We start from the raw sequence: 16,691 nt of genomic DNA on the forward strand, positions 1-16,691 counted from the left end.
TTTGTATATTCTCGTGCGGTGACACGCAAGGAAAAAAAAAAATTTCTCTCGCGGGTGATTACTTTTATTCCCAAAAAAAAAAGTACAAGGGTGTATGATTTTGTGAGGAGAAAAAAAAAAAAAAAAAAAAAAAAAAAAAATAGTCATACCGCAAAATTAAAAAAAGTGTGTAAATATATTTCTTTTTATAATAATGTAAGGTTTTCAAAATGGACCATACAGTACGCGCGTAGAACTGCATTGCACATATGCACCAGGCACACACAACAGTTCGGTTAACCCGGTGCGTGCGTACGTTACCTGCTCACTTGATCGATAGACACACGATGAAGCCATATCACAGCACATCGTGGACACGTGGCCATTCGATTGTGGGAAAAAAAAAAAAAAAAAAGTAAAAACGGACAACGTCCAAACAAAATTACACGTGCTGTGTTTACTAAAAAAAAAGGAAGCTGCCACGCATTTCTCTGCGTATTTTTCAATACATTTGGCCGCGTATTTTTCTATACATGTGGCCGTGTATTTTTCTATACAATTCGCCACACGCACTTGGGATTTGCTGCGACAGGAAACGCAAAACAAAAAGGTGTATAGAGCTCACCCCACTTATCCCCCACGAGCCGCATCCCCCTCGCGGAGCTGATCGTTGCCCTTAAATAAATACACGCCATTCCTCTGAACGCAGAACTCTTTTAAGATGTTCCTAAAATAAATATCAGGAATGGTTAAGGTGGACTGAATAACCATTTCCACATGCTTGACGATTTCATTTTTTGTGAAAACAGAATTATGGTTCGTTTGAAAAATATTAATAACAGCATTTCTGCATTTGTTGAACTCACTCTGATTTTCTATTCGCAAAAACCACATATTGTTAATTTGAAGGGCGATATTATTTAGAGCTTTCATAAAGAAAGGTAAATCAATATTTGCATTTTTTGCGTCTTTTCTTATTTTATTATATATATCATCAAATGGTATACAATTATTGTGTAGCACATCTGTGATATTTTTTTCCAATGTCCTAATATCCAATTTGTAATCATTAATTATAATTTTACTATTTTTATAAGTTTGAATAATTTTCGCAATTTTGACCATTTTTTTTTTCCATTTTTCATTAATGGATAGACACAACTGGGTATGATTATTTACAAATTCTTCATCCATTTTATGCTTGAAAAAATACCCTGTATATTTATATTCGCATAGAGGTAGGAACATCTCTGAGAGTACATTGTTGGGTAGGTTGGTGGCCTTTTCGAAATTTTCCATCAGGATGGACGTAGAAGAGTTTATTTTTTTGGAGTCCACATCAGCGTCTGCGTTTCTGCTAATGTTACTATTACTATCCCCATCGCTACGCTTATCGTCCTGTCCTCTTTTCCTTGAATCGTTAGTACCCTTTTTGCCAATCCTGATGTTATACACATGGTTCAATAAAATGGCCTCTACCTGCTTGAATATAATCACCAGTAATAAATCGCGAACTCTTATTTTGTAATCCATGTAGGAGAAATTTTCCAAATTATTTGTCTTTTTCTCACTCTCACTTTTGGGTTCCTTTCCTTTTAAAAATTTATATAAATATTTCGATTTGATGATCCACAACCCTAGCACGTTGACACAATATTTTTGGACCGTGTTTAGCAAAATATCCTGGTCGATATTTTTTTTAATAATTTTTTGAATTTCGCAAAACCTCTGTACATTTTTCAATCTCATTATTTTTAAAATTTGTTCATCCAGGTTTAGCGAAAAGAAATAAAGCATGTTCAAATTGGTGCACACATCTTCTTCATTTCTGTACAGGCTGCTATTGTGGTGTCTACTGCTGTCCTTTGACTTTCTATCTTTTACATTTCCATCTGATGGCAAATGGCTCGTGTGTTCCTCCTTGGCGTTTTTGCACATATGATTTAGGTACAGCTGTCCATCGTTGTTGAACATTATTTGGAGGGCTTCCCTATCCTCTTTTTCTCTTGACCTGGTCACATTGCCGATGCTCCTTCCTTCCCCAGGGTTATTACTACTCCCCGCATAACCCCTACAACTAAGAATATCATTTTTGTTACTAACATTGGTGAAGAGTTCCAACATTTCTTGAGCCTCCAGAGAATCCGGTTCATAAATATTTACAATGCTTGTCCATTGATGTTCCGCAGTAACCGGATGGTTGTTTTCATTTGGGTACTTACTCTCCCCTGGTTCAGAATTTTCTTTTATATTGTTCGCATGGACAGGTTCACTGGGTTTGCTTTTCCCTTCCATGTCTACATCCAATTTGATATTATCATGCCATGGCTTAAACTGGTAAATATGTTTTAAAGGGACCATATAAATTTCTTTCTTCTTTTTAATTTCATTGTATTGAAATAAGCAAACGCAATTTGTTATATATTCACACAGAACACTTGTGCTGATGAGTCTGCTTACATTTCTGTCATTTTCTGTGTCCCTATATATGGTAGTCGAGTCATGAGACTCTTCCTCCTTCATGTACTCGTGAAGTTTGTATTCGAAAACGTATGTCTCCTCTTCATTTGTGTTGCCTTTACTTTTTATATGTTTTAATTTACTATAGTTTTTGCAAGTATATATTTTTTGCATATTGTTTGTGTATTTATACGGTCTGTACTTTGGCCTCAGTGGGTACTGGATCAGGTATGTGTTAATATTATTTAAATTGCTCTCGTTAATATTATTCAAATAAATATCAATTTCTTCTTCAATTTCTTCATCATCCTCCGAGTTGGAGGTCTTCGAATTATCATCAGACTCTTCTTCATATTTGTAATTGCTCAATTCCTTCAGGTCTTCGTTCATTTTTTTTTTTTTTTTTTTTTTTCTGTGTTGTATTGTTATTAAAGAAGGGTTGCTACTTTTGTGTCACTCGTTTATAGGGGGTGGGTGGGGGTTCACCCTTCTCAACTGCGCAATCTCAGTTCAATTCTGCAATTTATTTTCGTTCGCCACGTTGCCATGATATTTGTGGCAGCCTTATGTGGTGCCTTGTTTCGTACCCCTTAGTTATGCAAAGCGGGATGTATATTTGTTAAATCTACAGTGGGGTAATATAATGGGATGCATGCCTGAGGGCAGAGGCAAGAAAAATTGTTCCCTGTCGCAGAGCAGATGAGGCTTTTTTCTGCATTGGCACTTGGCGCGAATTCTGTTTAGGCTAGTTTAAAAAAAGGGTAGGTGGGCCTAAATCATGCCGCTGTGCCGGCGATGTAAAAGAATTATTTAACACGGTTTGGTGGGGGCAAGTTTCCTCTTTTGTGCACGTCGTCCTTTAATTTCTGCCGCTTTTCCGCTTCATCGCTGCGTTGTGCGGCTCGGTTCGGCTACCCCCATTTTCAGCAATTCACGTGGGCGTTCCTTTTTTAAACGCCCCTTGAGGAGCACATGTTTGGAAATTCGTTCCCCGTCACGGCTTTGGTGTATTTCCAGGTGCATGCACAAATTCGCATCGTCCATAATTGCTTTTTTTTTTTTTTTTTTTTAAAATTGTTGCCACGTATCCGCAACTCACTCATGGGGCAACCACTTCACACTTACAAGAAATTAAAAAAAAAAAAAAAAGAGAGACCCTGTCATAATAACCTCGCTGCCTTTTTTGTAAAAGGGGAAAGTACGTCCATGTGAGCGGACTGCGGGAGGACACATCCCTTGGAAGGTGTGTCAACCGGACGAAATGGAAAACACGCGTATGAACAAATATGAATATTTTTAGTACATGTTCCATTTCTCCCTCCTTGGTCCCTCTGTTTTTATCTCTTATTTGAGGAAGCACATTTGCGTAGAAGACTGTATCACAGAAACCATTAAACGGGAATCAGTCTTCATCATTTACCATCCAATTTTTGCCCCCCCTTTACAAAAAATAATGCCCCCTTTGTCAAGGCAGCGGAAGCCAAGTGTAGCATAAACACTGGGTAGAAATCACGTTGCCGATTTGAGGCATAACATAACAAGTCGGAGAGCTACCAACAAGGGGCATCCCCTTAAAAGGTTATCACGTTGTTGAGGGTACAGGCAAAAATGAAATGTTAACTTTGCTTAACATATTGACTGATGTTCAAGTGCTCCATTTGTGTTAGGATAATGAAGAGGGGAGACATCCATTTATTTCCGGTCATATTCTGCGTCTCTATACTGCTGATATATGTATAGATGCACGGATCCACGTCTGCACAACACACTTGTTACACGTTGCTTCTTTCACATGCTCATGCAGAAGCGACACCGCGTGAGCAGTCATTTTTGCATGAGCCATCCCAACTCCCGGCCACCACCACCCCACACACACGTTATCCCCTAAAGAAAAAAAATGGACAGACCCCCTTTTGCTAGCGCCAAAAATGTTTCGGGCAGTGCACAGTTCTCAACAGGCTTAGGAAACCCAATGAACATTAACAACTCCTTCAGTGGAAATAACCATGCACCATTTGATACAAACGACCTGACCAATTATTTTAAGAGTTTGCTCAACAAAACCAAGCATCCGTACATTTGTTTCGCCCACGTTTTTTTTAAGTTCCTGGCCGTGTCGATGTAATAAATGCATGGCTCTTTGTACGCATGATGGGGCATTCATACATATATGCCCATGTAGTGAGGCAGACATGTGCGTGTTTACTTTTTCAAAATACATTCTCTACAACATTTACGACCCCCAGCGAGTTTAAATTGTTCATTTCATTTTACCAAATGGGTTACCCTTTTTTTAAAATAAATTAAAATAATTGCTTTTTTTTTTTTTTTTTTTTTTTCCATGTTGATTTTTCCCCCCACCTTGCAGATACTTCATAGGCCCGTACCTATTTCAAAGTGAAAAATCGAATGAACCTGATTTTATCGTGACGTTTGCAGGTACCCTATTTTTAGTTTCGCTGGATTTTTATTTGGTTAAAAATATTACCGGCAGGTGAGTAACAAAAAAGGGCATGAAAGAAGGGGGGTTAATATGATAGGGAAGGAACCTTGTTCCCCCACCCCGCGGCACTATACCTTCCTGCAGGTGTACACCTTACACAAATGTGCGCATGTAATAAGGTTCATTTTTTTTTTTTTTAAGGTTCCTGGTGAAGATGATATGGTGGATCGACGCCAATGAAGACTACTCGAACAAAATAATTTTCAAGTCTTCAGATGAAAATCTGCTGAATAGTACAGACAAGAAGGTTTTTTGGTATGCACTGTATGCAAACTGTTTGATGTGGCTGAGTCAAACCTTACAAACGTTAATGTCGTTTCAGTTTTGCTGGTTTTTGCTTTGCTCCCTATGCCTACTTCTCTCCTTTTACAATTTGTTTAACTTTTGGAAATGCTCCAAGGAGCAGCATAAAGTAGTGGGTGCCTTGTTGAGCCGCATCAATTTGAACCAGTTCTACAAGACGGTGTTCGGTGGGTAGCTGTGCAGTTGGTAAGCAGAAGCATTCTCCGTGAGTACGTGTACATATATGCAGTGGGTGTATGGAGCCTTCCCATCACCCCTATTATCAGGAGCGAAGAAGCTGCCTACCTACGGACTCGTATTATTGGTATGCATAAGTCCCTCTTGGGGAAAGGGCACATATATATGTCTGAATCACTCCGGGGAATAGGCAAGCTTCTTCCGCTTCACTCATCTTTTTAAATCCGACATTTTTTTTTTCTTTTTTTTCAAATTATAAAGCTACACTAACGCATAGAGAAAAACAGCAAAATATCGCAGCGTTGTAAAAGTAAAATTCAATCTGCGCGTTCTCGTTCTCTTGCGTTGTTAATACTGCTTTGCGCATTATTTTTTAACACATGTCGGTATGTCATTTTTTTTTTTTTTTTTTTTATTTGACCAAGTATTTTATTTTAAATGTGCACAGAATAGACTTATTTGTTCTACTGCACCCTTTGCGTCGTGATTTATTTATTTAAAAAAAGGAAAAAAAAAAAAAAAACGTTTCTGTGGCTAGCATGAGAACACTGTGGTTGTGTGCCCCCCAGGCACAAAATATAACGCGATGAAATTGAACGCAAATGTAAACATGCGTTCGGCCTTATTTTCCCGCCTATTCGTTTGTTCTTTCGTCCGTCCGCTCACATTGTGTACTGTGCCGCACTGCGCTTGTGCTGTTCATATGCGGCGTATTCATGAACATATCTCTACATCGTTGGGGACGGCAATTTATGAATACTTCGATGAGAAGTCGCCTCTTTTCAAAATTGCTTTTTTCTCTCTTTTTTTTTTGATTCTTTTTTTTTTTTTTTAATTAAAACCATTTTGCTGTTTTATTTTTTTACCTTCTGTAAATCCATTCCATCATGCGAACCGGAAAGATGTAAGGCAAAAAAAAAAAAAAAAAAGGGATTTTAGCACCGAAAATACCCATGAACGAATCTCATTCCTGAGATAAAAAAGAAGTTACAAAAATAAACGACGTAACAGCTGCAAATCGGCATATGCTACCACGAAAGCCATAAAAAAAAAAAAAAAAAAGCACCCCTTTTTGTATTTATCCCCACAGTTATTCTATTTTGTACTGCAAACAGTAACAAATATAAAATATGTTCTCCACCCAGATGCAGAACTATTTGAAAGAAAAGGCCTAAACGCACGTTAAAAGTTAACGAAGCAGAAAAACGGTTCACCAAAGTGGTGGTATCGCTTATCCGGGTTCTTCAAGCTTGCGCGTTTCGCTGCGGGGAGTTATTTATACAATCCCAGTCTCGCGGCGTTATAACAGCTGGAGCGCCCACATTTCTATGTACGGTTGCGCCAAAGGGAAGAGCCAACCCAAACCCATAGCTCCTTAAGGAGGAATTCTCAAAGCATACCGCGTAACCCCTTTGCCCCAACGCTGGAAAGGAGTCTCCTCCCCCTGTTGCAGACCCCCACGCAGTATTAATCAAACAGACCAGTTGACAAAATGAGCATACAGGAGGAAACACCCAGTGCCGAAAAAGCCACAGATGAAAAAAGGAAAGATGAAAAAACGAATGACCAGTCAAATAACGACGAGGGGGTGAAGGATTCACCCAGCGATCAGGAAGAAAAGAAAGAAGACACAAAGGTGGAAAGTAAAGATGATGTCAAAGCGGAAAATAAAAGTGACGTCATGGAGGAAACTAAGGGTGACGGTAAAGCGGAGAGTAAAGGTGACGTGAAAGCAGAGAGTAAAGATGCCGCTAATGAGGAAAGTAAAGACGAGGTTAAAGAGAAAAGTAAGGACGACGCGAAGGCCGCAACCGGCGGGGACGACGTCATGAACATGCTGCTGAGCTATCTGCAGAAGAATAAGGACGACCCCAAAATCATGCAAACCATGCTGAGCATGATGGGCGGGCAGGGAAAAGACGGTGCAGCGGCGCTCAGCCAGATGAAGTTGCCCAGCAGCAAAGAGAACGAGAAAGAGGCAGGGGACGGAAAAGACGCCTCCGACAAAGCAAGTGCAAAGAATGGAAAGAACAAAGACGACGAGGCATCCAAAACTGATGGTGATAACAAAAAGAAGGATGAAAAAGGGGCAGAAAATAAAATGCTAAATCTGTTTGGCAATAAAACTGAGAAAAGCACTTTTCCTACTTTTGGCTTTTCAAGCGGTTTCAACACGTTTGGAAGTGGGACAAAGGAAGGATCATCTACGTCGGGTAGCATTTTTGGAGATGGAAAAAAGAATTTCTTTGCTCAGTTTGGCGAAGATAAAGGTCGCAGTGATGGCAGCAGTGTGAACAAGTTTGGCTTTAGCGGATTCAGTGGGTTTGGTAGTAGTAGTAGTAGTGCGCCCTTTGGTAGTGGGAAGAAGAACGAGGATGGGTCCTCTGCAAAGGGGGAAACAACACAGAGTATCTTTGGCAAGGTAACCAGTACAGCAGGTGCTAGTGCAAACAATGTGAAGGAGGAAGAAGGCACTGGAAAAAGCGACACCGGAGTGAAGAAGAAATTTGATAAATTGGTACAAGATGATGATGATTATGTGATAGAAAATGCAGAAACGAAGAAGCCACTTGAAGAAGAAGCAATTTCCATGATTGAAAATATGAATATAAACAATGAAGACAATGCAAAGGAAAAGAAATTAAGTAACTTCGATTTCAGTAAAGCATTAAATAATAATAACAATGAGGAAGTGAAGGATGTCAAATTATATCGTTCCAGAAACACCTGGGAAGAATTAAATATAGATAATGAACTTATACAGATTTTAACATATTTAAAATTTTTTACACCTTCTAAAATACAAGGCCTAGCTCTTCCTTATATTTTAAATAGTAACAGGAATTTAATAGCCCAAGCTCAGAATGGGTCAGGAAAAACACTGACCTTTGTCATTTCCATGTTGTCTAAGATTAACCGAAATCAAGGGATCCTACAAGCCATGTGTATTTGTCCGACGAGGGAATTAGCTCAACAGAATTATGAAGTGGTTGGAAAATTCACAAAATATTTAACTGTGAAAGTTTTTCTAGCTGTACCCCTCTGTGACAAATATAATAAAAATGAAGGGTATCAAATATATGTGGGTACTCCAGGAAAAACATTAGATTTATTAAAAAGAAAATTTGTGGACACAAAAAGTGTCTCCATTTTTGTTCTGGACGAAGCTGATGATTTAATTGATATAAAAAATAATATGTCTTCCCAAGTGGAAAGTATTAAAAGATTTTTACCAAGGCAATGTCAAATTCTTCTTTTCTCTGCTACGTATAATGAACAGGTACGAACTTTTGCTGACATATTCGCTCCTGATGCTTCTAAAATAAGTGTACGCCAAGAAGACTTAACTTTAAAATGTGTAAAGCAATATTATCTTTTAACAGAAAATGAAGAACAAAAATATTACTACCTCTCTGAATTGTATTGTTCCATGAGCATTTCGCAGTGTGTCATTTTTGTTAACTCTAAAGTTTCTGCTTATAATTTGTACCAGTATATGACGGATCATGGCCACAACGTTACCCTCATTTGTGCTGATAGTGTCATTAGTAGATTTACAAAAAATCAAGTACAAAAGGCAAATGTCTTAGGCATGGACCCTAAAACTAGGGATACCCTTATGTCTGATTTTAAGAGTGGAGTCTCCAAGGTTTTAATTTGCACAGATTTACTCTCCAGGGGTATAGACGTACCCACCATCAGCTTAGTCATAAATTTTGATTTGCCTTACGTTTTTCAAGGACGAATTTCAGAAAATCATGGTAACCATTTTTACAACAGAAAAGTAAATATGGAAACCTACATTCATCGTATTGGACGTACAGGAAGATTTGGCACCAAAGGAATGGCCATTAATTTTATAAGCAAAAATCAACTTGCGCATATTAAGCAGATAGAAGACTTTTACCAGTGTGTCATTTCAGACTTGGAAGTCGATTCCGAGCTTATGATCACTTCTGCCTCCAAGGCAGCGAACTGATGTGGTCAAGAAGCAGCCCAGCGTTGCTTCGTTACTTACGCGTTACGTCCACGTGATGGCGCGTAGGGGCAATTGAGCCCATTTTGAAAATTTTCATGCCAAACTGGCACACAACATTTTATGAGTTATTTTTTATCTTACCACCCCATTTTGTTTGTTCCAAAATTTTAAAGCGTTTATCTGAATGTACGCTTCTGTTCGGCCAAACGGGAAATTGTAAACCGTGCCAACATAGGTTCTGCGCGTATGTGTGCATATTTATTATGTGTATTATTATCACCTTTTTGCACCTTTTTTTTGCACTTTTTTTTGCACCTTTTTTCTACGCTTTTTTTTTTTTTTTTTTTTTTTTTCCATGCGTCCTCCCCTACACAACTTCGTCTCATCCGAGTGGTGTGCCAATGACACGTCCACTTGAACGATGGGTGTAAACTTCTCACAAGGCAGAATTAAAATTTTGCGAAAAGGTTCACGTGTTGGTACTTGGAATTGTCCCTCTGTTTTTTTTTCCACTGGATTGGGAGAAACTACCACGCCCTGCCCCTCCCCTCTACATATGTGCGACAGTGCATGCGTGTGGTTTATTCCTACCGGTGCACCTTTTTAACGACATCCTTATTGCTGCTTCGCACAGTTTGAACAAGGTATTTCTTCACAAAGGAAAATTGTAAATATTGTAGTAATGCATATAAATGAGTGCTACTATTAAGGAATTAATTTTTTTTTTTTCTAATTAGCAAAAGGTATACATATGGGTTGCTCAGCAACATTTACTGCTCCGCACGTGTGAGGGAAAAAAAGAAAAAAAAAAAAAAACTTTTAATCCTATGATGCGTTAAAGAGGCACCCACCGAGCGTGGCGCGAATTATGTGGAAGGTCTCCACGAGTAAATACCTCTTGGCAACCACGTTATCATGTGCAGAGCGATAGGGAAGAAAAATGAAAATCAGGTAACACAATCCTGTGTATGCAAAGTAACCCACGTGGCTATATGGCCCACATATAAGTGGACGTACTGAGGACGAACGACAACACCCTCCCCACATGTACGCGAACAGCTGTGCAAATGCTTGGGGTAATTGTAAGAAACGCCCTCCAGAGAAGCAAATACCACATTACTGCCCGTTTGAGGCGCCCCCACATAAGGGTCCCACAATTTAGCAGCCAAAATAACGCCCCCTTGACCATTGAAAAGGACCACTTTTACATTAACCCATTAAGGAAATTAACCTGTATAGGATGTGGGGAGTTCCTCCAAACCACAGATGAAAGAAAATCAGGGTTCGTACCCTTTAGTGTGTACGAAAAGTATAGCAATGGGCGAATAAAGTTCTACACCAAAGTGAAGGGGGAGGAAGTGAGTTCAGTTCCTGATGGGGTAAAGGTCGATGTAAATAATTTTCCAAGTTTTCGAGTCAAGACGAAAATTATTCTTTGCAAAAGGTGCTACAGGCTACAACATTATAAATGTACCAACGCACAATGTGAGGTGGACACTAAGAGGATTGAGAATATTATCAAGTGCAGGACGCAGCTGCAGGAGGAGATGAAGCGTCGGCGTAAAGGGGGGGCCACCCCAATAGGGACGTCATCCTGCGTACAAACTGAACCGGATCAACATGCATCCATGGGCAGTACCCCTGCATGTCCTACCAACCCCACAGTGGAACATTCTAACGAAAGGGAAATGGCCCCTGTTTGTGAAGGCGCTTCTCTAAATAGAGACCTTCACGAGGGTGTACCCTACGGAGGTGATTCCCCGCACCATATGAACAACCCAAACGAAACCACGAGTGATAAAAATGAAATGAACAAATTGTTGGAACAGGTTGTGCGTGGAAGGAAGCATCAACGAGGGGGGTTGGCACATAGGCAGGGAGCGCAAAAAGGGGGAAGCAGAGGGGAGGGGAATGGCCCAAATGATCGCTTCTGCACGCAAGTTGATGAAGGAAGGAAAACGCAGAGCAGCATAACGGATGAAGCGGGGAGAGAAGTTCGAACTGAAGTGGACGATGGAGGAGTGGCGTCGACGAATGAAAAGTGCTACTACGACCCATCGTACAGTATCGACCAGAGGAGCGTAAACATTTATGAAAAAAAAGATATCCTAAAAAAAAGAAACGACATGAAAAAGTTGGATGTGGAAAAAATGGAGGTAAGCACAGCCAAGTATATTCAAGGAGACAGAAATGAAGTTATGAATAACTTGATAAAAAAAATGAAAAGGAAATCTCTCGTTCTATACCTAATCGATATAACAAATATTGAAAATACCATCCTGCCAGAGCTATACATAGCTTGTAAAAATAAAGACATAAACATCATATGGCTAGTTAATAAAGTGGACTGTCTACCCAAGTCTACAAATTTGGAAATAGTAAAAATATGGTTTCGAAATTTAGTAAGGCAAATAAAAAATGCACATATAAATGATTTAATATTTATTTCAGCTTTAAATTTTTACAATCTTAACATGTTAGAAGAAAGAATGAAATATTATGTGGATTTAGAAAAAGGAACAGACATTTATATAGTCGGTTGTGTAAATGTAGGCAAGTCATCATTTGTGAATTCTTTCTTAAAATATATAAATTATAAACATTTGGGCGATATATATAGTAAGAGAAAAAAAGGAGGAGTAACGACATCGAATATTCCTTACACTACTTTAAATTATAACACTTTTCAATTAAAAAAAAATATTAAAATAATTGACACTATTGGGATCCCTACGAAATATCAGTACTCTTCCATTCTGTACAAAGATATCGACTTAAACAGTATTTGTATAAACAAAAAAATTCAAGCCTTCACATATAAGTTGAAAGAAAATTCCTCTATCATATTAGGCAGTTTATGTTATATCAATTTACTATATGGTTCATTCGCTTTAGTGACTTTTTACATTTCCAATAAGGTTACTATTCACATGTGCAGGAGTGAAAAAGTGGAAGATTTGTTGGAGAAGAAAAAATGTTCCTTCCTTTACCCTCCTCATGTTAAATCAGATTTTGATCTCCTCAAACCTTTCGTTAAACATACAGTTAAGGTGTTTGGTAAAGACTTGGAAAGCGTGGACGATATTGTCATATCGGACTTGTGCTGGTTCTCTGTTAGTGGAAGAGGGGTTAAGGTGTTCGAAATATATGCACCCAAAAATGTGAAAATATATCGCAGACCCTCCATGATTACAGATGCCGTGAAGCACACACAGGTGGATGTGTTCAAATATAAGTCGTATCGAGGGAGGACCGCCAAGGTGCTGCGGAAGAAGAAGAAACTGATTGAGGAGCTAGATAGGCAAAACCCTGGCCGCCGCGAACAAATGAAGAGCATCACCCTGCAGGGGGAGCTCGCACAGATGCGCAACTTGGGCACCTTCCACGATGTGTCGGTCGATGCGTCAAGCGATATGCCCAGCGATCTGTCAAGCAGTGCGGTCGCATCCCCGTCGGGCACAACACCAATCGCTCCGCTCATTGCAGACAAGAGCGACATAGAAAGCATCACCCATTATTTGTAACTGCACGCATTTTCCTTCCTAAACTTGTGTTCTTTTTTTTTTTTTTTGATAGCGGCCCGCCGCAATGCTCATTAATGCTGTGCGAGATTGACGTGGTAGGCATCACGCAGTAGCGACGTTGTTGTAGGCACCCAGCTGCTGGCCCTACTCCTCGCGGAGGTTGTCCTGCAGGTACAAGTCCAGGTCACTCTTGTATATCTGGTCGGGGAGGGTGAACAGGATGAGGATATTGTTCTTGTCCACGGAAACGAAATTATTTATTTTGAATGGATTGAATTTGAACAACTTGATGTACTTACACCCGTAAGTAAAAACGCAGTGGTGCTTGCTCTTGTTCACATCGAACACATTAATAATGCCCTTGTTATTTAGCGACCCGATATAATTAAATCCTTCAATGTTGCACCAGAAAAGAGAATGAATAAATGTGTCCGAGTTGAAAAAATCTTCATTATAATAATTATTGTATGAATGGTCATAAAAATAATTCACATTGGTGGTAGTACTGCTGTACTCTCCATTGTGTACAGCAGTCTGGTATGGGTCAAAATAGGATTCATTCAGGCTATAATTATTGTAGGAGTTGTCGTGTATTATTTTGTAAGGCAAATTGTTATTAATAAATCGTAGGTCAAAAATGAAAATGTTATTTAATGCACTCATGCAAATTAAATTATTATCGTCGCTGTTGTATTTGTCTATGTCTGAAATTTCATACTTGGTGATTTTCTTGTGTACGGAGTGTATATTTACGTTGCTGCTCTGGTGGAGGTCGCGATGGACGTGTGCACCGCCCCCAGTCCCATCGCCACTGACGCTGCTGCCATTGCCAACGCTGCCAGGACAGTTAACGCCGCCAGGACAGTTAACGCCGCTGACCGCGCTATTACCCAGCGCGTCCTCGTTGTAGCCGCCACCACGCACGCTCCTATTCCTCATGCGGATGTCAAAGAGGGAAAAGTACCCACTGTAGGTGGAACCTATGATCAGCGAATCATACAGCCACCTCACATTACTATACAGCTCATTCGTTTTGATCGAAATGTACGGATTCATCTTACACACATTAACATGATCGTTTGCATATTTATTTTCGCTACCCTGCATGGTGGTACCATTAATGTCATATATAAATATATTTTTATCATCTCCATTGCTGAGCAAGTAATTATTTTTGAAGAAGAGTCCTTTTCCTGTTTTGTTGTGCCCAACCAATTCGAGGAGTAATTCTCCATCACAGATTTTTCTTTCTTTTATTTTTTGTTTATAACTCTCGCAGGATTTATTTTTCCTACTGTGATAATTATGCCAATTTTTGGAGTATCCATTTTTGCTATTAACAAGTGTTTCTTTTTTTTTGAAGCGACTTGTGATGGCCTTTCGTTTATCATGTTTCCGCTCAGAATAGCACTGTTGTGCCGTCCTGCCATCGTGCCTGTATCCCTCATCCTCTTCTTCCTCTTCTTCATCCTCCTCCTCCTCCGCTGCTACACTACTACCGCTGCTACCCCCATTGTCTGCACATTCTCCCCCTTGAGTAGCCTTACTTGGGTGGTCCATTTCACTGGGCACAGTCCCACCCCCATCTTCACTCAATCTCCTATCAACCGCCTCGTCATCCTCCATCCTGTTAATCCGATCAATGGTTTTGCCAATGCCATACAAAAATATGCTGCCCCGTATGGACTTACTGGCTATGATAACGTTTCCTGCGTCTCCCCCCCAGTTGGTCTCCACCTCGTTGCTCATCACATCCCTGCCGCAGTACAGGATGCTCGAATTAGTGCAGTAGTATGGAAGGTTCAAACAGTTGTACCTCTTAATAATTGGTATATGTTTATATTTATTTTTATAATATTTTTTAAACGCATCGTCGATTGTGTTATCCTTGAGCGATGATGAATAAAAAATTTCTTTTTCATTTTTTTTATTTATTTCTTCCTTTGTCACCACTCGTAGTATGCTCATTTTGTAATTCTCTCTCCTACTAGAGTTATGAAAAAGGACAATGCCTTCGTTCAAGTATTGGTAATTCTCTTCCCTCTGCTGGCGATTCATATTTAGCACATCCACATTGCTTACGTTGCTGTATACATTGGTTATTAAAATGTCTGAATATAAGTCTATCATGTTTTTCCACCACAGGTTTAAGAGGATGTCCTTCTTTTTGTAGTGGTCATACACTAGGGTTTGCTTCGAGAATGCTTTGTTCACAGAGTGGAGTCCGTTCTGTTGACAATCCTTTTCATTAGTAGGGAGGTCTATCCCTGTATTCCCCTCACAGTTAATTATGTCTTGATTCAACTGACCGTTTTGCAAATGGTGAATCCTCTCCAATTCCTTTACATTTTGTTCCCTGGTCATATATTCAGATGAGCAGGACAAGGAGGAGTCAGTTAAATCGTTGGAGCTTCTATCCGATTCTTCATCCTGTGCATTTTTTCCTGCTGGGTTTTTTTTGCTTCTCAATTGGTACTTGCTCCTGAGCGTATTGGCCCTTCCGTGTGGCTGGCACTCGTTTAGCTGCCACCCCTTTCTGTTCTTCATCTTTTTTTTTTTTTTTTTTTCACCTACCGTTCTGTGTATAACGTCCCGTTTGGTCTCGTCAATTGTTTACACTATCCCCACGATAGATATCGCGGTGGGTGGGGGACGTTCTTCTTGGCTACCTTATGGGGTGCCAACTAGTACTACTTAGGAGCCTTTTTTTTTTTTTTTTTTTCTGTGAGCTCAGGCGAGGTTTGCGTATTGCCCCGGAAAAACATCTTTTATAAGGAATGCTTGTCCTTGGAAATGCCATCAGGCCCTTTGTTCACATTTGAGTGTCCACACCAATTTGCTCACCTTGTCCGCTCCTCGCTAACGCTGATCCCCCCCTTGTAGCTGTTTTTCTACCAATTTTCCATGGCCTACTTCAGGGCCGATCTGCCTTCACACGCCCGGTTACACCCACTGTATGCTCGTTACCGTTTTGTGGCTCGTTAACACTTTATATGACAATTTCTTTTCCCCTTCGAGGTGGAGTTCATTCTTTGTGTAGGGCCTTCCACAGAAGGGAGTCCATGCTGCTACACACGACTTCCAACAGTTGGTGACAGATTTTTTTTTTTTTTTTTATTTTAGAATATTCATTATAAAGGGATAACCGAATATTGTGCTTCTATTTCTGCATACAGTATGAACCCTCTATATGATGTGCACGGGGAAAGAGTAAAAAAAAAAAAACTTCATGTATTTTATATGTACAAAAATGTATGTAGAATTGCATATATGTTGCCACATGTGGAGATATGAGGAATTTTTATTCTCCACTTTAAAGCTGCTATAAGTTTGTGGTGCCGAATGGGTAACGATTCATTAAAGAGGGGGAAGAAGTAAAAAAAGAAAAACTAATAAATATACATTGTTCGTTGATCCTTTTTCACTCCCCTGCTGCTTTACCAAGCGGTTATTTTGTATTATTTTTTTTTCTTTTCAATGAAGCTGCGCTATGAAGATAAAGCCCCCCCGGAAAAAAGAAAAAAAAAAAGGGAAAAAAAACAAGAAAAAAAAAGACTAACGAGTGGGTAATGATATTGAAATAGTGGCAGCGATAAGTTAGCGATGTGACGGCGGTAAAGCAGCGGGTCATGCGGCACGGAAAAAAATAGCTGCTATTAAAAAAAGGCAATGTTTTCCAAAGAAGTGTGGAAAAAAAAAAAATAATCATTCAAAAGCAGGTCGACATTTGAAAAAAAAAAAAAAAAAAAAAAAAAAAATCAAAAAA

The 16,691-nt window shown here is 39.5% G+C and overlaps 5 protein-coding genes across 5 annotated transcripts; 3 read left to right on the plus strand and 2 right to left on the minus strand.

The window, feature by feature from the left end:
- Window positions 1-609: 609 nt before the first annotated feature.
- AK88_01898 (uncharacterized protein) lies at window positions 610-2,829 on the minus strand (the record flags this gene model as incomplete). The annotated part of the gene is made up of 1 exon (XM_012479533.1): window positions 610-2,829. One exon carries the CDS (start codon window positions 2,827-2,829, stop codon window positions 610-612), a length of 2,220 nt encoding a protein of 739 aa, XP_012334956.1.
- A 1,507-nt stretch (window positions 2,830-4,336) lies between these two features.
- On the plus strand, window positions 4,337-5,420 carry AK88_01899 (uncharacterized protein; the record flags this gene model as incomplete). Its single annotated transcript, XM_012479534.1, has 3 exons — window positions 4,337-4,560; window positions 4,808-4,933; window positions 5,084-5,420. 3 exons carry the CDS (start codon window positions 4,337-4,339, stop codon window positions 5,418-5,420), a joined length of 687 nt encoding a protein of 228 aa, XP_012334957.1.
- A 1,494-nt stretch (window positions 5,421-6,914) lies between these two features.
- Window positions 6,915-9,401, plus strand: AK88_01900 (uncharacterized protein; the record flags this gene model as incomplete). Its single annotated transcript, XM_012479535.1, has 1 exon — window positions 6,915-9,401. One exon carries the CDS (start codon window positions 6,915-6,917, stop codon window positions 9,399-9,401), a length of 2,487 nt encoding a protein of 828 aa, XP_012334958.1.
- Window positions 9,402-10,468: 1,067 nt separating this feature from the next.
- AK88_01901 (uncharacterized protein) lies at window positions 10,469-12,925 on the plus strand (the record flags this gene model as incomplete). The annotated part of the gene is made up of 1 exon (XM_012479536.1): window positions 10,469-12,925. The coding sequence occupies one exon, from the start codon at window positions 10,469-10,471 to the stop codon at window positions 12,923-12,925; it is 2,457 nt and encodes an 818-aa protein (XP_012334959.1).
- Window positions 12,926-13,069: 144 nt separating this feature from the next.
- AK88_01902 (uncharacterized protein) lies at window positions 13,070-15,472 on the minus strand (the record flags this gene model as incomplete). Its single annotated transcript, XM_012479537.1, has 1 exon — window positions 13,070-15,472. One exon carries the CDS (start codon window positions 15,470-15,472, stop codon window positions 13,070-13,072), a length of 2,403 nt encoding a protein of 800 aa, XP_012334960.1.
- Window positions 15,473-16,691: the final 1,219 nt, after the last annotated feature.

Source organism: Plasmodium fragile (genome assembly GCF_000956335.1).
Source record: "Plasmodium fragile strain nilgiri unplaced genomic scaffold supercont1.17, whole genome shotgun sequence".
NCBI lineage: Eukaryota > Apicomplexa > Aconoidasida > Haemosporida > Plasmodiidae > Plasmodium > Plasmodium fragile.